General features: G+C 36.1%; 1 protein-coding gene across 1 annotated transcript in view; it reads left to right on the forward strand.

The window, feature by feature from the left end:
- The window catches only part of ODAD2 (outer dynein arm docking complex subunit 2), an 88423-nt gene that overhangs the window by 53532 nt on the left and 13619 nt on the right, over positions 1–21272 (forward strand). Inside the window, 2 exon segments of the mRNA XM_074574396.1 lie at positions 6439–6627; positions 7202–7423. Of these exon segments, the coding sequence (XP_074430497.1) occupies positions 6439–6627; positions 7202–7423 (411 nt within the window).

Here is a 21272-nt window from a genome sequence, read left to right on the forward strand (position 1 = left end):
TAGTTCTTTTACAGGAACTGTGTGTTTCAATGCTGATGAACTTTATTTACTTAATGAAAATAACCACAGAAAGCCATATAATATGATGACAAGAGAACTCAAAAATCCCAAATGTTCTCCTTGTATAAATACTGCAAAGATCAAGTGATTTTTCCAAATCTGTCTTTCTGCAAATATCGTAATGCTTTCTGCTCCTAATTAAAAAAAATATGTGTAAAGCTGGTCTGTCTCACAGTATTTCTGCTCTTGGCAGAAGCCAATGTAGAAATAAGTGAAAAAGGAAAGTTAACTACATTTTCTTAATGGTCATGCAGTTCAACAGGATGAAAATATATGATTAAAGAGTAGCAGGATGGGGCTTTTATTAGCTCAGCAGGTAACTTTGCTGGCCTCAGCATCTATGCCGGATAGGTTTTTTTTTACTGCTTGAGATTGCAAACTCCTCCCTTTGAATCCAATTTTGAAATAATATTTATCGTACTTTCTGAGGATAAAAACTTTGCTGCCCACTAGTTAGAAGATGTGGTCATGTGAAGTCATGAAAAATCCTGTTACCTTTTCCCATATTCTTCAGCCACTTAATATGTTGTTTAACAATCTATATTTCTTCATATCTGTCACCTCAGGTTAGTTATTACACTAAAAGTTATAATAATGATGAAGATTTAAAATGATGATATTTCCTGTTAATAAACAGTAAAACGTTCTTGCCCCCTCCCCTTGCCCCCCAAGTGTTTTTAAACATTTTTATTACTTCTTTAAATGTCTTTGTGTTTGGCCTCTTACTTTGTTCAGCTCAGGAAATATTGTTAAAACAGAAGCATTAAACCTATTATTAACATGTACACTCAGATGTATGCAATAAAATTATCTATTTTATTGCTTCAAAGTGAGAGTGATTTTATCAATATTTTTATCTATAAAGGCTGTTTCTTAGGCTTAATTCTTACCATACCATTTTTTTTGCCTGCCTAACTTGGACTTGAGTAGCCTTGTTAGGACAACAAACAAGTAAAGTTTTGTCACAATAGGTAAGGAGGGGGAGTAACTTACCAAAATTTACTTAAATACATTCTTCTTTTATTTCAAGTTGGTTTTTGTATAGTTATATCCTAAGATGTTTGCTAAGCTTATCAAGATACTTGAAGTTTGTTGAATAACTTCATATGTAACATTAAAGAAAGTAAATGTAGTTTAATGACTATATTAATAGATTAGAGCTGCCATATATAAAGACTGAAGTATAAATGTAGTCTTGGGCTGGAAATAGAACAATTTCCTCTTCAAGTTCAATATCAAAATCATGTTATTACCCAATAGTAATTGGGTAATAGACAACCCAGACTTTGATACAATGACATTATATTTCTACAGTGAAGTTTAAGGACTACAGGTAAATATGAAAGCTTATCACACACTAATAGCAGGAAATGACAAACCCTTTGGGATAAGTCTCACGAAAAATGTTGTGTGTTGATTAATTTAGAAAGTGGAATTTAAAGATGGCATTTTTTTCTGTGTGAAACAAAAAATGCAAAAAATATTTCCAAAGACACGTTATATATGACTTGTCTTCTCTCCTGCTACAAAAATAAGTATAAATGAAAATGCCCGAGAGTATTTGGAAAACAAAATCACACAAAAGACTTTATAGTATGAACAGCTACCTGATCACTAGTACAAGTATACTCAAAGAACATAGATTCAAAAGAATTAAATCCAGACCTCCGCAATTACAGGCACAACTTCATATGATTTCTTCTTTAAATATCTTTAAAGTATGGCAATTTTATATAATAAATACACATCTTTCATTTTACAAAAGTAGAAATTTACTGGACAAAGCAAGTATGTGGTTTTGCTAAATGATACCAAAAAGATTGCATTTGTAGTTTAAATTTCTTTGGAAAAAAAAATAATCTTGCAAGTAACATAACAGCTTTTAAAGCTCTCATTTCTGTCCTTCTTTCTGCTCATTGTTCTTCAAATTTCTTGCTTCTTTACTTTTCTCTTTGTCTTGCACAGACCACCAGACTACACCCACAATCACATTTGGGAAACTTTCCTGACATGTGGTTTCTGCAGTTTCCCTCTGCTTTTCATCACTGGTAGAAGGTTCTGTCCTTGTGTTTAGCTGGTTTCACAGACGATTATTGAAACTCTTTTCTTTTACTTACTGCTGGATTGTTTATGTATTATTCCATCAGTTTAATTGGACCGTACTCCTTTACAAAATGTGGAAAGAGTAAGCTTGCCAGAAGAGAAATTTAACAAGTAGGGTTATAATCACCTGGAAAGAAAATATGTTCAGGTAGGAAAATAAAAAATGTACATATTAGTTCATGAAGATGGAATACAGATTATCTTATGTCTTCATGAAACATCTTTCAAGAGCATGAATAATACTACACAGATATCTGAACCATGCAGAAACGCAAAATCGTTTTCGTGTATAGCAGGGCCCCTTTCAAATCTTAGACACTTTACTGCAGAGTTTACCTGTTAACAGAAGCCTTTCTCATTTATTGAACCAATATTTAGACACAAGGTAATGTACACTTGTGTAGTAAGTTTCAAGGAACTGAAGTAAATGTAGAATATCTAATTTTCTTTCCTTCTCCTGTGTCTGCTCATTTAGCTCTCTAGCCCTCTGATATGTATAGGTAAGGAATTTCTGTATAGAAATCTTTCTCTGTAACCCATTATCTATCAACTTTGGTCAAATTTTAAGATCTCAAGACAGACATGAAAACTGATACCGAAAAATATTGGTTTTATTCAGGTGATTGTCTGTAGGTATATTTACATTGTGCTATGTATACACTAGCAGTGACAGAGAAACTTTTATGGCCGTGTATCCCTGGGAAACACACTGTAACCCACCTCCCTTTACATGCAGCTTACATGGTAATAGAAGTGCCAGAGCACTGCCCTTCCTTCTCTGGTTCTCTCAGCTGCTTTTCTGAGTCACAAACCTTTATTATCCTTCTGCATAAATATTTAGATCCTCTTTTAATTTCTGTAAGGACCTCTGTTATTTGTTCATTCTGGGTTTTTTAGGACTTCAGCACAAAGTTTGCTCTTGGGTGCTATCCTTTTTCCACATGCTGTGGCTTCTGGTTTTGACCCTCACACTATATGGCTTTGACCTCTCCCTTCCAGTCTCAAGAATTGCACTGCCTGTGGTGGAAAATGTTTCACTACTGATGGGCCTGTTCACTGCCTTTCCTTCTGTGAAAAGGAAACATCACAGCTAACAGTTTTGTTTGACATTTGGACCCAGAACTAAAGAAGATGAACTGTAGCATCTTCTGGATTTTTTATTTACCAAGTCCATGAGCAATTTGATGGATTTGTTCAGCAAAGCTAACACAATAGAATTGGACCCTACTCTGTTTATAAATCAGCCCCCAAAAAGAAATAAATATAATCAAAACCATTCTTGGTCTCAGGGTCACTCCCTAGCCCTAGGAAAATTATACTATCCATGTTTGCACTTTCATGAAGTCCTAAGACCTTTCAGTCCAAAAGGGTTTCAGGAGAGCGTCTGGTAGTTTTTATTCAAAATTTTCCTATTGACTTGTCGAAGGAAGCAAATGAAAGAAATTCCACTTGCTGGACCTTTCTTTCCATCTCTGCACATTTACCATCACTGAGATGCATAGACTAAAATTTCTTTTACAAAGTTACTGATGACACCAGGCCATTCAATGCCACCTGCAGATGTGCCATCACAATGTCACCAAGAATCTCCTCTGACCTATTTTCAGTTCCTATATCCAGTACCCTTTTTGAAGAGTATGATTTGGGCACTAATGGCATACTTTTAGTAAATAGTTCCATAAAAATTAGATGACCATCAAAAACCACCTGAAATTCTTGCCCACAGTGGTTTCTGACTTGTAACTATTTCATAATCAGTAGTTCATTTGCTTATGTTTCTACAGAAATCCCTAAATTAGCCATAACTAAGTCATTTGCTAGTTTCTATATTCATTGGACAAAGAACTTTAAGACAGCTACTCATCTTTCCACATCCGTATCTGAAAGGTCAAAAATCTAACAAAAAATGCTGGGCTGGATTATAGATTTTATAAAGAAGTCCTGATAAACACAAATAGCTAAGCTCAGTACAGAGGTCCACTCAACTAAAGTAACTGATGGGTCCATTCAAGTAGCAATGGTGATTATATCGGAATACTTGATATCCTCAGGTCAGGCTCGTGAAGTTCCATCCACCCCCTTCCTAATTATTATGTTTGTAATGGAGTTTCTGAAAATGCTGCTGGATTTTACAGTGTTGTCTTTCAGGCTCTGTATAACTAGGTATCCTGACAACCCCTTCTAGATGGTTGTTAGCAAAATGTTGCTTAGAGTTACCCACAGATTGAATAAACATGTAAAAAATCATTCAAAGAAGTAGATGTTTTTCTATTCTGGCATTGTTTTTGCCCAAGAGGAAACTGAAAAGAGATTGTCTGAAATAATGTAATCTTACATGGTGGAACATGGTGGAACATCTGACCAAAGAAAGAGATACGTTTCTTTTCAAGCATCTCAGTTTAACAGAGTGCAATGAATCTTGGTGTACAGCATTGGTCAGTCACTATGTAACTTAAACAGTTAAGAGTTTGTGCTTAAACAAAACTTAGATTTATACCCTGTGTCCTTTTAAGGGTATATGAAGTACTTTATGCTGCTTGTCACTTTTTCAGATACTGTCAGTTCCTCTTTGCTTGAGACAACCAAATGAATTCCATACCCGATAGTTCAGTCTCACAGTGCCCAAACTGCTGGTTTTCTCTGTTTTACACATTGACATGTAAACATGTGCTTGGTAATTTGAGTTGACTAATAAACACAAGAGTGTGAGAACAGCCAATGCTGTGTCAGACCAAAGGTTCACTGGCACAGTATTCTCTTTCTCATACTAGCCCACAAGGGATGCCAAAGGAGAGGCAGAAGAATAGGGCAAACTTGTAGCCATGATTCCCCTCCCCAGAATGACCTCCCACCTTCAAGAAATCTGTGGCTCAGGAACTTTCTAAATCAGAGGGAATACTTTTATATTTAATAACCCTTAATGGATTTTTTTTTGTGACTTTGTATAGTTAATATGTAACATGTAAACTAACAGCCATTGCAGTCCTGCTCCAAAGACTTCAACATCATAGCTGTGCTTTGTTTGAAAATAACTTCATTTTATTCTGAACATGCCACCTACTAATTTCATCTGATGCTCCCAGGTCTTCTCCTAGAAGAGAGATCCCTGTGTGCCCTTTCCATCCTACTCAAGATTCTGTACACTTCTATCATACCGCTCCTCGCTTTTTTCTTTTATAGCCTTGAGTGTCCTAGTTGGTTAGTCATTCCTTCTACAGAACAGTTCCCTACTTTTGATTATTCTTGTTGTCTTCCTCTAAATCTTTTCTAATTTTAATATAACTTTTTCAAGATGGAAAAGATGGACCAGATATGCATACTGCGTTCAAGATCAAGGCTTAGTTTTCTATTTCTTTTCTTTTCTTTTCTTTTCTTTTCTTTTCTTTTCTTTTCTTTTCTTTTCTTTTCTTTTCTTTTCTTTTCTTTTCTTTTCTTTTCTTTTCTTTTCTTTTCTTTTCTTTTCTTTTCTTTTCTTTTCTCTTTTCTTTTTTCTTTTCTTTTCTTTTCTTTTCTTTTCTTTTCTTTTCTTTTCTTTTCTTTTCTTTTCTTTTCTTTTCTTTTCTTTTCTTTTCTTTTCTTTTCTTTTCTTTTCTTTTCTTTTCTTTTCTTTTTTCTTTTCTGTTTATTTTTCTTTGTTCTGTTTAATTTTCTGTTTCTTCTCTAAGAGCATACTTAGACATTTTTCTGGAGTTGTGTTTTTGTCCTTTAGTGACGTTTTACATAGATTGCTCATACTCTGAAGTGCACCGTGGTTCTCCCACACTTGCTGTCATGACTTATGTAACTCTTAAGTATTCTTGAATACTTATTTTCATTGATACAAGAAAATAATATAACCACTCCTTTGGCTTAGCTGTCAGACTTAATGTAAGAAATAGAAGACACTATGAGAGCCTGAGCAGGGGTGTCTATTGCTGTTTTAGATGCCCTAAAATGTATGTGAGGCACCCGTCTGCCAAATACGATACAGCAGATAAGGGAGACTTGCACCCTTCTGGAGTGACAGCTTGAGGCCGTAAAGAATACCCTGTGGTATCTAAAATGACACCAGGTAGCTTTATTTAGGCGTTGAATTTCTGCCTAGATGGTGGTATGTGGAACAGTCTAACTCTCATATGTCAATCAAGTTCTGACTTAGCCATATTTCTTGGTGAACACAACACAGCAATAGCTGCCCTTTTGAATAATTACGTCATGCCAATCTCTTTTTTTAACATTTGCATATAAATATAGATTGACTATTTTAAAATAATGTTTCTTTTGATTCTCATTTAGGATGCTGGGGAAATGGTTCGATCCTTTGTTGGTGGCTTGGAACTGATAGTCAATTTGCTAAAATCAAAGAATAAAGAAGTTTTAGCAAGTGTATGTGCAGCCATTACAAATATAGCTAAAGATGAAGAAAATTTAGCTGTTATAACAGATCATGGAGTCGTCCCTCTGTTGTCCAAACTAGCAAACACAGTAAGTAATTTCTAAAGATACTATACTAAGTATCTGACTTTCTTATGTCACACTGCATTATACCCAACTAAAAGGTTATGACAAGAGTGGTAGATTTTGCAGCAGCTACAAGGAAGAGATGTAGAATCCTTCCTCTATCAGAGTTATATTGCACGTGAAAACACACTGTGGCTGGTACTAAAATTGCTTTGGAAGATGAGCTTCATTTTAATAGTCATTGTTGCTGAATATTGCTTTTGAGAGATGCAGCTGGCGTATGAAAGAAGCACAAAGGGCTGAGAGAGCAATAAATCTGAACCGTGCAGAGAATCTCAATAATGGGGCTACGTGTTACATTTTAATGATAATCTTATCTAATTTCCAATTAGCTTAAAAGGACCTTTGAAATAATATAAAGATTCATAGCACTTCCTGCAAAGAGGGGACTACTAGCTCCATGCCTTACATCTCTCTCCAGTTTTTAATTGTACTGCAAGTAAATTGGGATGCCTTAAAGATGTTTGAGAATACAATTCTGCTTTCCTATGAAATTTTCATTTTATTATGTTGTCTTTGATGTTTTTACCTTCTTCAGAACAATGACAAATTAAGACGTCACTTAGCAGAGGCCATTTCCAACTGTTGCATGTGGGGGAGCAATAGAATTACCTTTGGACAGACCAAGGCTGTAGCTCCTTTAGTACGTTATTTGAAGTCAAAAGATCCATCAGTTCATAGAGCTACAGCTCAGGCTTTATATCAACTTTCAGAGGATCCCAACAACTGTATCACCATGCATGAAAACGGAGTGGTGAAGGTGAGGTGGAAGGTTTTTCTTATTTGGAGTTCAAATTATTGAAGGGGTTTGGCATGGTCAAAATAAGAGATTTTTGATTTTAAATAGTTCTTGAATACTGCTATGTACCTCAAATTTTCTGAACTTTATCCTGACAATGTTTGGTTAAGTAGGGAATTATGGAACAGTATTTCATTGCTGAAGATATTACAGGTAGGTCGTTCTTAGGAATGGAAATATGATGTGGACGTTCACCTCTAGAGTACTTGACTTGACTCTGACCTAGGCTGGTAGTGAAATCACATCAGCATTTTGTCATTCTCAAGTGACTTTTGCAAAAGAAGTTGGGTTATCTTAATGGATAGTTGCCTAGTATGGCAGAAAGTCACCTAGAAACTGAGTGTAACTGGATTTGGGGGACAAATTAAGACAGAATAATACAAAGGCTTAGTTTACCTGGAGCTGTTTCAGTGAATTCAGCATTTACTTATAAAAATTCTTATTTTTGGAGTTAAGTAGGAGCACATTCTGCAAAGACCTCACTCTAGAAAGACTTTTTCCCTCAAAAGGTTTTTCTAGCAAAGTTTTATCTCACTGGTTGAAGCCAGTAGAGTTATTCCTTTGGCACAGGAGAGAGAAGGATTACGGCCTTAGAGATGGAGATTGTAGGAGCTCTCAGTTTTCATAAATTTCCTGAAAGATTCACTGTTTGCAGACTTTTCATTTTGCTTCATGTTCAGGTAAATGTATTGAAAGTAAGAGTTGAATTATGGTGTAGTGTTACTACTAATGATGAATTATACATATGTCTGTAGTTGGCTGTATCTGTAGTCAGGTTAAAAAGATACACTGGTCAAAATGACTCAGTTTAAATGCCATTACTTGAACTGACTCAGATCTAAGCTGCCGTTACAGTGCTGGAAAGTAACATCTTCCTATCACATTTGCATTATACTGGCTACATAGCACGGGGGAATATATACTGTACTGCAGCTATTTGAAACTAGTGTCTGATGACTTTAATGTTGCTTATCTTTCCATTCAACTCACACAACCCATTTTCTGCGCTCCTGTCATGTTTTTTTCATTCATGTCATTACGCAGGTTTTAGGTTTTGTAAGTTGTAGCACACTGAATGCACTCTATAAAGCCAATACTGATGATATACTTTTGTAATAATTCCATCTTGGTCTACGTTCATCTTTATTTTTCACTCATAGTTAAAATATTTAGACTAATTTAAATCATTTATTTTCACTTGCAGATAAAAATGGATGTACAGAAAAATATCATAGGTGTTTCATTTTTTTATTATTCACAATATTCTGGAATTACTACAGTATGTTCAGGGAGAGAAAAGAGAAGTGATAAAAGGAAGAGGGAAACTACAAAATAATGGAACTTGGGTTATGCTTATTGCATCTAAACTTTTTGTCCAGGGTGCACTTCTCTTCTTGTGTAGAAGAAGCTTGTATTTTTGTAATGCAGTGGATGAGTGTTTGAATGTGGGTTTGTATGTGGGTCCATCACCGGAGTCCGTCACCATCACCGGTCCGAACCAAAGTAGAGGTGCCTCTCATCTCATAACTGGTGGATGGCCTGAACATATGGGAGGATATATGACCAATTTTCATCATGTGTGCCAGCACACACATGTATTTTTATCCTATAAGCAGATTTTCATTAGTAATTTGACAGGAAGCATCTGCATTTGGTCCATGTTGAGACTAGCAGTCAGGGTAGCAGTTCCACTGAAAAGGACCTGGAGAGTAGAACATGAGCCAGTAGGGTGCCCTGGGAGTGATGAAGGCTAACAGGATCCTGGGCTGTGTTAGCAGGAGCATAGCCAGTAGGTCAGGTGTGGTGACTTAACACTTATTAAACTGCATCAGGAGTTTGGGCTCCAAGTCCAGTGGAAGGTCACAAAGATGGTTGTGGACTGAAGCATATGACTTGTGAGGGAACTGAGCTTGTCTAGCTTTGAGAAAGAAGGGCTTTGGGCAGCACTGCCTAATAGCAGCCTGCCAGTATCTAAGAGAAATTTATCGAGGTGACAAAGGCAGGCATGGTAGGAGGACAAGGGACAAGGGTCATAAATTGAATCTCATGGGTTCCATCTGGATATAAGGAAAAAAATTCTTCTGTCAGAGTAATGAAGCACTGGAACAGTCCCCCGGACAGGCTATGGAATCTCCATCCAAGGGAATTCAGACCTGACTTACAAAGCCATCAGCAACCTGGTTTGAATTCAGTGTTGACCCTGCTTTAACTAGGAGGCTGGACTAGATGACATCCTGAGATACCTTCCAACCCAAATGACGCTGTGATTCAGATCATCTGATTTCTATCAAAAGGAAAATAATGATTGATCTTTGCAAATCACTTCTTCACTATCTTTTGATAATTAAGCAGTATTCTCCAGCTTCTTAGTGGACTCTATTGAGCCACACCCATGACATATTCAATTATGGAAAATAGCCGTAGTTGTGATAATGAGCTTTCCCATTCAGTATCCAGAAACAGTCACCCTGTCTAATGTGGAAGAAACCTTCTTCACTATATTTAGATGGATATCTCAATAGAAATACTGTCCGAGAAACAGATTTAATCACTCTGTTGTTTAGATACTTAGGGAGAAATCTAAGATAAAATGTCTGAATTCCACTCTGTATCATTCAGAAATGAAATATTCATTCCAGGAGCAGAAGATTCACTTGAATTTTAGTTCAGGGCTACAAATGTATGTGACTAAGACATGCCGTGCTATCCCACATACCTTGAAGTAATTCCATGAGGTTTGACTAATCCTCCTTTGTGGTTCACAAGATCTCAGTTTTTGGAGGGAAAGCAGTCTGACTGCAAACAAAACTGATTCTGTAATGAATCTTTAAAATGCAACCAAACCTAATCAAGAATTAAGAGGTTAAAGAGTGTTAAGATAAAAACACCTGTGACCTCACATTGCCATGAAGGACCTTCATACCTGCTAAGTATCACAATATGGAAAAGTCTTGGGAAGAATTTTTGTAAGTGATTCAGAATATCAGTGAAACATTTCTAACCTTAAAAGGCTACACTGTTGATTCATGCCATAAGCTGTTCAGTTTGGTAGACTGAAATCTCTTCGTAGCCAGGAGGTGCCTATGAACCAAGTACATAGCCAGGAAAAGAAATATTATGATTCCTTACTGCTCATTTTTCTTGCTGGCAGTAAAAAAAATGAAATATCCTGGGAAGATACAGATTTACCTGATGGAGTAGTTCTTGTTAGTCCCCCCAAAATCAAAAATAGTGGAAGCTGGCGGAGTGTGTTTTCAGATAAACTAAATCAAACTAGTCAGATGGTTGATGTCATCCAAACCTAAGACTGTCAGCCAATGCACAGTCAAATGTACTGAATAAGCGTAAATCTTCAAGAAGAGATTTGTCCAGCTCCTCAAGTAAACTGTCTTCTGTTCAGTGTCCTACTGAAGTCAGTGTGTATAGTGGAGAATCTGAAGTCCTAGGGTCACCCAGCAAATGTGTACCAATGAGGTGTAACAATTCACAATTGTAAATTGAGCCTTGAAAACAAGTTTGATACTTTTAAAATTAGAAGATATTAATTATTTTAAGAAATCCGTCCAGCTGAAGAAATTCTTTAAATGCATCCCATAATTAGTGCTAAGAGGTACAAATAAGTAGGTAAGCTACATGGAATTATCTTATTCAACACCTGCACATACTTCATTTTTCTGTTTGTTTTCAATTACATTCAAGTGAACATTCATGGAAGTGCTTAGTTACGAATCCTGCAGGCATTTAACCTGGAGAATATGAAAGTAATTATATCTAAACAAACAAAAACATTCTTCACAAATAATATTACTGTATTTTAATTATTCAGGGATTTTAAAATTGTGGTTTTTCTAACATAATAAGTATAAATGGAGCTGTCACTAAAGCTTTATTCCTTTAAGTCTTTAAGAAATCCCTAACACAAGGCAAATAGGTAAAATGCATAAGTCTGAACAGTAGGACCCTGGAGCAGTTCCCAGCTCTTATGTCAAAGTGTGTAGCCTGGCTACATGCTGATTGCACATTAGGACTAAACCTAGATGCGTGCATTCTGGTCTGTGTCAAAAAAAAAAAAAAAAGCAGGTGCAGAAGTGGAACCACAGTATGTATGAACAATCGAGAATCAGGACTGCAGGGCATAGTGCAAAATGCATTTGCCTTTAACTAGAATATAGCCAGAGAGAATCCAATAACAGTGTATGTGTTGAAGTTATCATGGCTCAGAAATCCATGGTAATAAACTGTGAAAAACCTGTTCTTCTTACACCATAAAGTGACGAAAGTGCAGTGAGCAGTCATCAGAGCTAGCTGTCTCAAGCTATCTTGAGCTTTCATACCTGTCTAGCCTTGGTAGCATGGAGCTCAGTGTCAGATTATTTGCCTTATTCTAGTACTATGCAGTATAGGCATATCCGTGTTTTAAAAAGTGTGCAGTTTGATTTTGCCCCTATTTTTCAGGGAATGTAATTCTCCTACACACAAGAGGACAGTATCTATGGTCATCTAGAGTTTCTAACCCTAAATAAAGCCTTGTTTAATTAGCAATTATCCTGCTGTGATATTTTCAACCACTTTTTAATGCTTATATGTTGTGTTATACCTTTGCTGCAAAGCAGCAAAGCAAAGTGAAGTAACAAATAGACCTTTTTGGAGAATATATCAGACCAGTGAGACATAGTGGTTCCTATTCGGTGAGGATGCCCGTATAATAAGTGAAGCATTGTGGGCAGCCGGAGAACATATATTCTCTTGGGCCTATGATAGTTTCTCCAGTCCAAGCACTTTTGTTCTGTGTTGCCAGAGCTGAGCAAATCATGAAGCAAATAAACACACACACCATGACAGTTCAGGGCTTAGCCGGCCAATCCACCAATGCTTATGAGCTTGACTTTTATTCTGGCACTGTTGGAATCACCATCAAGAATCAATTACTGGAGTTTCAGAAAGGCTAAAGAGGCATTCCCAGATGGCAAGGAGAGTGGGTGTAGGAAATTTAGTTGCTCAAATGCAAGAGTCAGTACAATGCTGCATCATGCCTGGTCTGTTCAGTTGGTCTGCCCAGCACAGGTGAGACAGTAGTTGCAGCACTGTGTCTGTGCTATTGGGTACCTTTGTACCATGCCTCTCAGCGATGACATCATGTCCGGATGTTTTCGTTCTTCTAGCCTCTCCAGTGAGTAGTTGACTGCAAGCATACTTTGTATTTATATAGAGGTTGTTATGTACAGATTTTTCCAGGACTAATCATATTTTTCTTCTGGAAAATGTGTCTGCGTTCCTTTGATATTTCTTCATCCTTTTACCAGATATCTGGTGTTTCAGTAATCATGCCCAGTTGGATTAATGTCACAGCTGCTGTAGTTCTGACTAGGTTGCAATACATGCATAATCCCAGGTGTTCTTCAGCACATGTTCATGTGCTATGTTCACATGCACAGGAAGTCTGATGCTTCAGGGAAACATTTACTCTGCGTGAATGACACAGTTGCTTAGTGCTTGAAGTTGGTCATAGACTTTCTCAAAGCATCAGACTTTCTGACAATTCACTATGCGATGTGTATGTACATGTTTCTGTCCAGGAAACCAGGAATAAAAATATATAGGGAAAATAATTTCAACCAGATTCTCATATTTCACATTTTGCCATTGCTCCAAAGTGTATTTGCTGATCACAAAACAACAGGTATATGCACTATATGCACACAGTTGTGAGAGAAAACCAGTAGTGAGAGAAAAACAAGTTTTCACCTATTTGTAACTGCACCCAAAATACATTCACTTTTCTCAAGCAAGGCTGTGTGACAAAAGGGTTGGGAAATACTGGTGTATGCCAGCTGCCATGTGAAATTCTGAGTAGACAAACAGGGTGATTTTGGAGGAAGTTTAGAAAGGCATTTTATGAAGTTTTTCTTTTATGTTCAGTTCCACACTCAATGTTCTTATGACTGGGAATGGAACAATGCATATGACCTGTGACAGATGAATCAATGTGTTCTTTCTACCAAACACCAAAAAATATTTCCTCTTTCTGAAGTAAAAATTCATGGCTGTGCTGGAAAAGAGATTTGTATTTTCAAAGACCCAGTAATGACATGTGGGGCACTAGAAAGCAGGAGAAATCTTTAGACATCAGACTAAGGAACCGGCATCAACCTGAATTCAAGATTGGAGATATCTGTCCACAAAAGAAGGGAGAAGAGAAATCCAGTGGGGGATTAGAAGTTAGCCAAGATAAGCAGGAGTACCAGGCAACGTTCTTTACACTTGGAGTCTTTCACAATTACAGGGAAGAGAAATTGGAAAAGTCACAGACAATTGGAAGTATCCAGCCATCACCACATTCTTCATGGAAACAGCAGAAAATCTTCCTTAAAAGGTAGCTGTTGCAAAGGAACAAAGATGTCTATGCATAGCTGCCTGCTCCTGAAACCTTAGAACAATCAAGCTTGTTGATGAGAAAATCTCCACTGTCCACTGAAGAGTAGGGATGCTCTTTTAAGATGAATTATAGAAAGACTGTTCTGCAAGGCACAGGCAGATTGAGGAAGTGCAACTACTTTAGTAGTGAAAAGATGAATCTAAACATGTTTTAAAGGAAGAATCCAAGTCTTCTGAAGATCCTGAAAGAATATTTAAATCGTTGTCCTAGAGATCATGTCACCATGTCAAATTAATGCAATGCTCCTCTGTGTTACAGTCACACTTTTTCTTCATTATGTTGGCAACCTGTAGATTGGGATGTGCTTCTGAAGTGAGTGAGTGAGGCTGGTGATGTATATAGGCACTTAGGAAACTGCTCATAATATACCTTCTAAAAAACTTCAAATATTTTGAAAGATTCAAAGTATATACAAGTGAAAAACATGTAACTGATTATTCCTGCTCATTCTTACTTTGCAAATGAAGAAAGATAAAAGGTGTATTTGTGTATTGTGAAAGTTAATTTCTGACTTTGTAAGTGATATAAAGGATTTGTTTTTGTGGAATATCATTATCATTTCTGTGTAAAGAAGGCCTTGGAAGTTTAAATGGCCTTATCACCTACAGAGTTGAGGCCAGCTTTTTATGATGAGGCTAATGAGACCTCTGAGGAGATTATTAAGGTAATGAAAAAAAGTAAGAAAAAGGGAAAATAAGCACCCAAAATCAGGCTATGTAAGAACAAAATTCATTGAAGTCATCATTGATCTTGAATTTAAATGTTTACATTGTGGACATGCCCATCTGAAATAGTCACCCAATTTCTTATAACAGTAAAGGAAGAGGAATAGATTCTTTATTGTGTTTCATATCTCCTAATTTAGACCTTTATGGAAAGATAAGGCACCTCATTCTCTACTGGCAGTATTTTCTGGTCTCCTTTGGCTATAATGGGAGTGCAGGTTCAAAGCTCAGATCTGCACATCTGCACTGTAGGCATCTATGTTTAATGGGGTGAATCCCATCCCAAGGCAGTGGAGAACTTGTTTAAATGACTATACAGTCCAGTTCATTATTAGATAGGAATGACAGAATTCTGAATAATAGTGCAATAAGAAAGAGCTATTAAAAAAAAAAAATTACTCTCTTTCTAGAAAAATACAGACGAGAGACATTTATATGCTATGATGGTGATGAAACACTATCTATCCAGCAGTAACTGAAGCACGCTTTGAACATCATCTAACAAAGCCGTATGTTTTAAATTAGTGGATCTAACTAACTTGAATCCAGGGATTTTGAAAAAGATCTTTGGAGGATTAAGGATGGATTCCTTACATCTAACTTTGGCCACTTTTAGGTATGGAGTTTAAAGTAGTCTAAACTAAGACACCTTCTGTAGTCAATGGAAAGAGAGGCACCTGCAGACTTGTGCTAGCTGAAAATAGATGCCCAAGATATCTGGAAGGAATAGACTCATGAAAGTGCCTAGTTTTCTCCACTAAGTATAGAAAGGACCTACGTTACTAGCTCAGACTAAACAGCTAGCTTTCAGACAGCTGAATTTGAATTAATATCCTCCTGAATGTTGATTTTCAACAAGCCTTGCGGTACAGGGGAAGTTGCAGGACTGGAAGGAAGGTAACGTGCCAATATTTTAAAAGCCTAAATAAGATTATAGTCCTGTAAACTGGACACTATTCTCATGTTAAATAATCATAGGTACATACATCGTAATAGTAGAAGGGATCATTTTAATGGTCTAGTTTGACTAGCCTTGCTCATACAAACCAGAGACATTGCTTCAATTTATTTCTGTTTGGAATAGAGTATATCTTTTAGAAAAACACTGACTCTTTACTTAAAAAATTCCAGCGATGGAAAATCCACTGGAGCCATCATAACTTGTTCCAGTAGTCAAATACCTTCCTCGTAAAAACATTTGCACCTTATTTGTAGCCTAAGGTTTGTCTAGCTTTATCTTACGCAGTTACATGTATGGCACTGTTGTTTGGTAAACTGAAAAGCCCTACGTAACTTCTGTTCTCATATACATTCTTTTTGAGTAAGATCAAATTACGTGTCACATTGTGATCTTTTCAATTAGCTAAGCAAGTGTAATCTCTGATGGAATTTCTTTTAATCTTTTTAATTCTTTAATTATATTTGTGTGTCAGCTCTGAATTTTTTATTTTTGAACTTCCCTTTTGGAGTGAATTTCAACGTACTTCAGAACAGAATTCAGTATTCCAGTAATACCTGCATGAATACATAAAACAGGTAAAATAACTTTCCTGTTTCTATGTAAGCTCTGTTTGAACATCAGAGATTTTCATTATTCTGTTTGGCCACAGTGTTGCCCTCAAAGTTCATATTCAGCCAGTTTTCTACTTTGATTCCCATGTGTTTTTGGAAACCATTCCCCAGGTTAGACCTTCGCATGCTATAATGTTGGCCTTCGTGCACAGGAGTAAAAATTAGGTAATACTGTTCATGTAAATCAGCAGTGAATTTAGACCTTGTGATATAATTTGATTTTTTTTTCAGGAGATTAAATCAGATTTGAATAGTTGCCAATATACTTTAAAAATGTCAGAGTTAGCTCCCAATTCTGTAAGAATAATTCACAATTTAAAAGCAGCCATAAAATGTATTCAAGCATTTTATTGTTTTAGAGAGGAAAATTTTAAGAGACCAAGATACTGACTCTTCTTGTAATGCCTTTAAAACAAAATATTGCCTTTCCACAATGGAAGATTCCAGGCTTGGCAGAGGAATGATTCATTAGAAAACTGAAGGGGTTCACTGGCTGAGAAGGTGGTAAATATTTTTGAATTATGTAGACACAAATGGATTAAGGTCTGTGAAAAGAACACCAGTGGCTTTGATGTATGAATCTAAAAAATGCTTGTTCTGCTTGCCAATGAAATTCTAAATTTGCAAGTACCTGATTACATGGTATTCTAAAACATTTAGGGAAATCTTTGTAATGAGGTAATTTCTAGTATCTCATATGAGGATTTCTTGATGTTTTGTCTTAAAGTTTGCGCTTGAATTCTGAACTAATTAATAAATAGTAAAGGTATTATTTTTTCTCTTTATTCATTTATTTCTGTGTACTGTGATGATACTTAAAGCCATTGATCACAGATAAGTAGTTCACTTTGCTAGGTAGTGATGTATACCTACATACAAAGAAGACAACAACTCCAGAAAATTCCAATTTAAATGTAGCGCACAACAAGGTGCAGAAGAACAAACAGATAGGAATGGAATGGTAGAAAAAAAATCTTTAAGAATATTTTTATTGATCATATTTGATAGTTCAAACAAACCAGGATACAATTAGTGCTAATTCATAGCTGCAACTCAGTCATCGTAAGTAAAACATAAATACCAAATGCTGACTGTAAGCTTTTTGTGAAAACCGAAGAAAGAGGACCACTGGATAGTAGCCAGTCCCCCAGACTTTAAGGCACTTACACCATATGGGAACTGGTGCTGTTGGCAATTTTTTGCATGTGTGTGTCTGTGCTGAAGGCTACACCAAGTTAGAATAAATTAGCCTCTTGTTGAGCTCTGCATTGTTCTGAGCTGCTTTTATTATCCAAATAAGTTTATTTAAAGATAGTATTGCTGTGCTGCACTATGAACAAGCCCATTTTCTCCTGTTCTTATTCCATTGTACATACAGAACTAATTAATTTTGGGCTAGAGGAACCCTTAACTTTATGATTATGTTACATATCTGAAATGCAGAAGATCAGACTTTCCATTCATGTTCTGACGTTTTTTAATATTGAAAGCTTCTATCCAACCTACCAGTGCATATAACTGATCTTTAGCTTTACTCTGTGGTCTGGTTCATATAACTATTTGCACAACGTGGAAGCACTCCATTTTATTAATATTACAAAATATTAATATGTGCCTTCTAGAATATCAATTATTGTAGCTTATAGGAGCTTCACCAAGGATGCTGAAAACCTAATTTCAAGTGCTTGGTACAATAAGGCAGGCAAAGCAGCGACGCATGCTCCTAAGAGCAGAACTTCATTTGTATATTAGTATGTTTGAATGCATATTTTTTAATTATATTTGTTCCTGTCTTCTCATCAGGCTATAGCCTGAGGACTTGCATGGGTTTTTTCTCAGTGTGTTAACTTTTTTGTTTTGTTTCGTCAAAGAAGGTATAACAGCTATATTGTATTTTCTGATTCTGTGGTGAATTAATACATAAGAGATACTTGTGCTTTTTGAGTTATATTCCTAATGGTAGAAAGGTTAATCACAGATAGGCTCTTCCATTCCCTCATAATAATCTAGGATATATAAGAGTTGGTTTAATCATGATTTATGAAAGTTTTTGTGAAATGTAGATTTAGTATTTGGAGAGTTCTTTTGTACTTTGTTATAATGACTTTATTAAAAAATACATTTTTTGTATTTTATTATGCAGAGCTTCCAGAATATTGGTCATTGTTTGCTAAAGTCATAAATCCCTACAAGAAGTTTTGTCTAACCATTTTATGTGAAAAGACTTTCATAAGCCCATCTTTGTGAAATAAATAGATGTAAATTACAAAATATGGAAGGCAATTACTAGTAATTTCTACTGAAAACATTCTAAAAACAACTTTTTGCCACAAACCATATATATCTGAAGTTTAGAAAGTGAAATGTAAAAGCACCGGCACCTACTTCTTTGGGGTGGTTGTTTTTTGTGGGGGGGAGGCTTTGGTGAGGACACTGAATACAGAATATAGAGTTTTATATTACTATGCAAGGTTTAAGATAAGGACTTTTTAAATCAATCAAAAATATTTAATATAATATCTACACAATAATATTATCGGGGTACAATATTATGTATTTATATATTTACATATTTAAATTTTGATTTTAACTTTAGAAGAACCCACTTTTCAGCTATCATGGTTGGCTCTATTCAGGCTCCACAGTTCAGGCTGGAGATACAGCATTTTTGGCACAGAGTCCAAGCTGATGCCTGTTGCTTTTTATAAATTAGTTGTTACAGTTCTTGGACATCAAGAAAGAGGGCACTAGATGGCAAAACGTCTGCATGTCTGTTGGCTACAGAAAGTATGCCCAATCCCTTCACCCACAAATGTATTGATCACATCACACTCTAAAATTTCAGATATAAGAGGTTCCATAAACTGAGTCCAATACTGGCATGTTTTGTTTCATTTCAGAAGGATTAATGAAAATTGACAAAGTTATGCCACTGCAATTTCTATTGTGTTAGCAACTGCCAGGTGTGAACATTTTCTTTACAGTTTCAGTTCCAGGAAATAGAAATCAGTAAGCCTTTACCTTCATAATAAGCAAAATTGCACCATTCATAAAGTAGGGGTATTTACATGTAAAACGTTTTGCTTTTGCACCATTGCCAAAGGTAATGAAGTTTGGCTTCAGTGTAGATTAAGCCTCAGACTTTAGATGATTTTTCAAAATTTCACATTACGAAAGTTTATGATACGTAGCAAGTGTTCTGTTAAAATCTGGCTGATCTCAGATGGGAAAAAACAGCAGCCTACAGGAGATCAGCTTATCTTTGCCCAAACTCTGCTTCAGGAGACCTCTAATTTAGTAACGTTTGGATAGCAAACCTAGAGGCTGGCATAAAGCTCCTCTTGGCACATTTTAAACATCTTTTAGTCTTATAAAAAGAAGCTTGTCCCACTAAGCTGTAGGTTTGTTGGAGCTGTTTAACAGTAGCTGTGCCCTGCAGCTCTTTTAGTGATAAATGAGCCGCTTCAAATAAGTGCAATTGCAGCCAACTGTGCAGAAGGAATCATTAAAAAAAAAATTAAATAGACATTTTTGAACTTTAAAAATGCACAAACAAAGTATGTTAAACCAAAATATATGCTGCTCCTTTTAATGGAAATGATCGCTACTCGCTAAGTCTGCCAGCTTCAATAGGTGTGCCAAAAAGCCAAGGAATCTGGCAGAGTCCATAGATAGCAGTTCCATCTTTCATCTATATTTCTTTTCTGTATTTATCTTGCTTTAGAAAATGCAGAGAATGTCTTTTCCTTCCGTCTTGGCACTATTTTCAAACCACAGAAATACACAGAGCAGCTTCTTGCAATTGTTTAGCTCCCTGGACCAGTCTTATCCTTGTGACTATGTGAAATGTTTCTTTCTAATTTGGCAATAGTAAGAAAGAAGAATATTAAAATATTTTTATGTTTATTGAATAAAATCTAATCTAAATTGTCAGATATTAAAATTAGTTTTCTTAATTGAGAGATTCTGGGCTTAATGTAAAAGGGCAGAATGCCAGGTAATTATTTTTGGCATTCAGCTGATCAAAAATAGTTTCCTTGTATGTAAGGAGCTATTCAAAGAAGCTGAACATAAGAAATAGGAAGAACAATATGCATACATATATACACATACATATACATATACATATGTATACATATGGGTAAACAGAGGCTGAATTGTCACTCAGGAGTCCTTAATGTGCTGAATTACGCATTCGTTGTTGTCATCTATGAAAACTTCTTTTTTCTTCTTCTTCTTGTAGAGTCAATCACTCGGTTCAAATTGGTTTCAAACCCCAGTCATTGTAATCTCTTTTATGTTGCCATTTCAAAGAACACTCTGTGGTATCTTTTAGTAATATGGCACATCTTATCGCAGCCACTTTCAAGGTACAGATGCTAAGGAAAAGTCCTCTTGCAATGTGCAGATTATGGGATGGGCTCTAGTGTTAATGTTCCTTGTCAGTATTCTGTACTGTGGCATAAAGCCAGGGGACAGAAGGCTGATGAGAATTCTGTCACTGACTTCAGTGAGGGCTGGATCAGGTTATGATGCAATGGGGATTATATAACAATCAATTGCATGTGAAAACTGAAATGTATCTTCTCCTAGATGATGAGTGAAGGTCCATACAATTTCATTTTACTGGGAATTTTATTTTATTTCATTTTGCATTTATCTCCAAGGATGATAATTGGGTGAATTTACCAGCTGCTAATCAGTACAAGATTTCTTGCAACAGTTTATGATAATTTTTAATCTCTGGAAGTTTTGAAGAAAATATTAATGTTAAAGAATATTGGTACTTATTGTTATTTAATTACCAAAGGAGTCTGATACACTGCAAATTATACATTATCTTCAGATCTGTGGAAACTGGAAAACTTTCACTAGAAGAAAGACATTGAAGTGCTGGAGTGTGTCCAAAGAACAGCAACAAAGCTGGTGAAGGTCTAGAGCACAAGTCTTATGAGGAGCGACTGAAGGAACTGGGGTTGTTTAGCCTGGAGAAAAGGAGGCTGAGGGGAGACCTTATGGCCCTCTACAACTACCTGAAAGGAGGGTGTAGAGAGGTGGGGGTCGGTCTCTTCTCCCG

This window comes from Larus michahellis, chromosome 2, assembly GCF_964199755.1.
Source record: "Larus michahellis chromosome 2, bLarMic1.1, whole genome shotgun sequence".
Taxonomy (NCBI): Eukaryota; Metazoa; Chordata; class Aves; order Charadriiformes; family Laridae; genus Larus; species Larus michahellis.